This window comes from Monopterus albus, unplaced genomic scaffold, assembly GCF_001952655.1.
Source record: "Monopterus albus unplaced genomic scaffold, M_albus_1.0 scaffold82.1, whole genome shotgun sequence".
NCBI classification, from domain to species: domain Eukaryota; kingdom Metazoa; phylum Chordata; class Actinopteri; order Synbranchiformes; family Synbranchidae; genus Monopterus; species Monopterus albus.
The window spans coordinates 1,881,300-1,885,368 of record NW_018127962.1 but is presented as its reverse complement, the minus strand read 5'-3'; the positions used below and the strand labels follow the sequence as shown (position 1 = coordinate 1,885,368).

Genomic DNA, 4,069 nt, shown 5'->3' with positions numbered 1-4,069 from the left:
CTCTTTTATCTTCCCCCCTCACCCTTGCTGGTATTTTGGGTCCTGATTCTACAAATTCCACTACACATTACTGACAATGATCCTAAGTCAACAGCGTTCACCCCACATGCAGCGTGTTTGGTATCGCTGCATGTGCCCAAGAGGGACAGGAACATAACACATGCTATATTTCCATCATAATGATAAGTCCTAGTCTTCCTCTATCACATATGAAAGATGGATGTGACTGAAGGGAAAACGGCATTTACCAACCATACTGATTTGCAAGCCCCAGCATGTCTTTGGTTTAATGAAACACCAGATGCATTCATTTACAACTTCATTAGAATGGAAAAGAAACAACAAAAAGTGAAAAGAGAGATGAGTGAATACAGACGTAGGTACCTCAGCTTGATGGAAAAGATCCAGTGTTGTTTTCAGCAGTCCCTCCCCTCTAGAGAAGCAATATGGGAAACATGGTGAGAAAGATGGATGAGCACATAATACATCCACAGCAATCAACAAAAAGTTCATCTTAGGTTAATAGCAACAATTTTATGTTCAGAATGAGTCACAGTCATGTCAACTTCATCAGTGCCTCAAACCATGCCTGGTAAATATCGATAGCTGAGGGCTCGAGATTCTCATTGACACTAAGTTTCTTAAGAGACTCGTGGATGTATAAGGCTTTACAATGTTGAGGTTTGAAATGAACGTAACAGTTCAGCAAACTGCAGATATAAAATCTGAGCACGTGTGTGTCTGTTGGTGTGCGGTACCAGTAAGCTACCTAGTGAACAGGTACATGCTGTAGGCCATACTGGCCAGGCTTTGGCTCTGTCGCACAATGTCATGTTCTTGCTCCTCCCACTTTTCCACCTCTGTGTCCACATCTGATGAGAGCAGACGAAGCTCCAGGCCCAGCTTGGCTACGCTGGTCTGTTCCTGAACACACACACAGAGAAAAAGAACAGCTATCAGTGGCCATAGCAGTAGTCAAAACATGAAGCAAATCAATGTGTGAATGTGTATGTCTGTTGATTAAGTGGTGTGTAGCTAAAAACATTCTCACAGACTTCTAGTAACATGTTGTGACATTAAACATAAGAACATATTATGGCTAAGGCTACAGTTATACACGTCGTAATAATAATATTAAACACCCTGTCTGCTGACAGTCATCAACTCTTCTCTCTAGTTATCCTTGACCAGATGTACCCTGTAGAAACTCATAAGCATGACTAAGCATTTAACAGTCTAACTAGACATCCTATCTCCACTAAACATTTCTAATACATAAAGTATCTATCCAATATCTATCTGACTAAAAATACCTAACACCTGCAAACTGTAGCCTATTACCATACAAACACCATTAATTCTTCAAGTGAATGACACAAAGTTTCCTGGAGATTAATATTCTGATGTCAAAGCAGCGTACAAAATTGAATATGATGTGTTGTGCTGAGTTTACAGTGTATACTACCTCTGCATCCAACTTGACAGCCTTGACAGCCTTCAAGTTAGTTGAGTGTTTCTGTGGAAAAAGAGAACTGCATTTATCACAGGATTACAAGCCACTGTATCAGTGGAATATTCATGGGGATGGAGGGTGTGATACTCACCCCAGGTCTGGGAAGTGACAAATAAGGCCGTTTGTCTCCTAGGAACAGAGTTATTGTGATTATCTGAGGTAAACATGAGTTGTGGAAGTGTGATGTGTTTTTTTTCTAGGCATTTATTGCCTTCATTATTAAGTGGGTCACAGAGAGGCAGACAGGAAATGGGAAAAGCAAAATCAGAGAGGGAGGAGGGACATGCAACAAATGTCAGTGGTCAGACTCAAACCACCAATACTGGATGCACAATAGCCCCTTTTCCATCACTAGTACTGGCTCAACTTGACTCAACTCTACTCGCTTTTACTACCAGCTGCTTCATTTTCCACTGCAGATAGTCGAGTTGAGTTGAGCCAATACAAGGTGGCGGAAAAGGGGCTTAATGTGCACACATACATGTTGGATCGCTGAAGCCACTCAGCTATCAGGGGCTCCCAAAACAATATGTTTTAATGGTAACCCAATCATTTAGATGAAAAACATACACCCTGCCGTTACAGTGTTTCTCTTTGAATAATGTGTGTAGATATTCAGACTTTTTCAAACAATTAGAGCGGGCAATTATGACTAGTCAGAAATTATGGTGATAAAACTTTGCTTTCATTGCTGTCCACCCGTGACACATTTTTAACTGTCATCATAAATGCAAACAGCGCAGCTCATTTCAATCAATGTCAGACATGGCATGTTTATGGGAGAAGATTAAAATAATACAGCAGATTTCTCCTCTGTGTCCCTGTAAAATTTTAACACAGAATTGTGACTTCATGGCAATATAATATAGTGATGGATGTGATCCTTTCACCCACTGAGCTACGCTTCAAAATATTTACTACAATTGATGTGAAAGTCACATTCATAAGGGCAACCGTGTCTTGACAATATGCCAAAACATCTGTCCCTAGTCTCTGAGATTTCTCAGACTTACAGGATGTTAAAGTACAGGGTTTATAGGATTAAAAGCTCATTTAACTAAGATTTGTCTGATAAATCAAGTGAAAGTTGCACAGGATGTGGTGTCTCAGCTATACTACCCTTCTCCATGACACTCTGCTGCCTACAGCCCTTCTGTTGTCATTCCAGTTTCTCTGCCCTGTGTTTTCAAAATATGGTCTGTAAATGAGCTCTGTATGCCACCTAGTGAAGGTTATAAAAGTGTTTTTCGAACGAGAAGTCAGTTTAAAACGGACATCTCAGCAGCTAAAAGTCTGTCCGACTGAAGAGGTGGTGTTCTTTTGCACAGAGCGAGTGGGACAAAAAAAGAGCAAAAACCAGAGTGAAAAAGACAGGTTGACTTTTTGAGATTGAGAGTGCTACAAGCAGCCAAAGGGCTTCAAATTGATTCAGATGTGATATTCTTCCTTCTTGGATGTGTTAGCGTCTAAAACTAATGCATTTATTTTGGTAAAATTATTGACCTAGTGTGATCATTATTTTACCTTTGAATTTAATTAATGATTTGAATTTTGGAGTAATTCAAGCTTCATTTAACAGTAGTGCTTTGTGTCACACTAGCAGCAATCAGAGTGTTCTACTGGATTGCCAAATTTAGTCCTTAGTCAGCTAACACTAGCTTTTGACCGGAAGCTATATTTTGTACAGTTTGTCGTAACCAGGCATCTGTAGTTTACGTTGTTGCTAGGTAATGACGTGGTGAGAGGAGCATCTTATGGTGTTTGTTTTGAGGCTCACTAGACCCTCTAGAGGCCGATAAGGAATGAGCTAGATTAGATCTAAATCAGACACTCCCTGAAACAAACATATATCTGTGTATACATGAACAAATGTACAGTAGATGCAAATATACAGTACACGCAGTCACGCAGGCCTCAGTACCCACGTGTGTCTGAGTGAGTCTCTGTCAGTGATGATATAAACAGCTGAGCTTTTAAGTGTCTGTGTCATGGACACTTCAGGTAAGTGGAGCAATAATGAAAAGAGAGGTAGTACAGAGGAGGAATAAATGCATGGGTGTTTAATGGCACTGACGTTGTTCCTTTTACAAAATGCTTCCCACAGTTTTGATGATGTGATGATGAATTTTGAAAGGCATGTTCATGCTGCTTGCTTTGCTTCATCTTTAACTCTGATTAAAACTGTCGACGTGCTCAAGGACATAATGATTCAGCAAGGTTTTTATAAAAGAATGTGTTTCTTTCAGGCTAAAATTTGACAGACAGCAGTTTACCTGTTTTTGCTTCTGCTCCTCACTGTTTCCAAAATGCTGTTTTCATGTGTGTGCTGTCTGCCCTGCCACCCCAACCCAGCCAAATGCAAACAAGTATCATTAACTGAACAAAAACACACCTCGCCTGCCTTCAAAGACATCATTGATTTCTCTTAACAGCAGGGCCATGTCACAGAGCTGGGATTCCCAGGTCTCACAGAACACTTCCAAGTTCTCCTTAGCAATCTTACTGGATGGGTGGAGGGCCAGCGTCTGGGCTGCTGAGATGATCTGAGAAAGAGTG

At 40.6% G+C, this 4,069-nt stretch overlaps 1 protein-coding gene across 2 annotated transcripts in view; it reads right to left on the bottom strand.

The window, feature by feature from the left end:
• ctnnal1 (catenin (cadherin-associated protein), alpha-like 1) overlaps window positions 1-4,069 on the bottom strand; it is a 50,211-nt gene that overhangs the window by 4,513 nt on the left and 41,629 nt on the right. For both annotated transcript variants that reach the window (XM_020606941.1, XM_020606942.1), the window contains exons 11-15: window positions 3,906-4,056; window positions 1,605-1,642; window positions 1,466-1,516; window positions 770-924; window positions 385-433 (exon numbers count right to left, since the gene is read on the bottom strand). In XM_020606941.1, coding sequence (XP_020462597.1) covers window positions 385-433; window positions 770-924; window positions 1,466-1,516; window positions 1,605-1,642; window positions 3,906-4,056 — 444 coding nt within the window. The remainder of the gene's footprint in view (window positions 1-384; window positions 434-769; window positions 925-1,465; window positions 1,517-1,604; window positions 1,643-3,905; window positions 4,057-4,069) is intronic.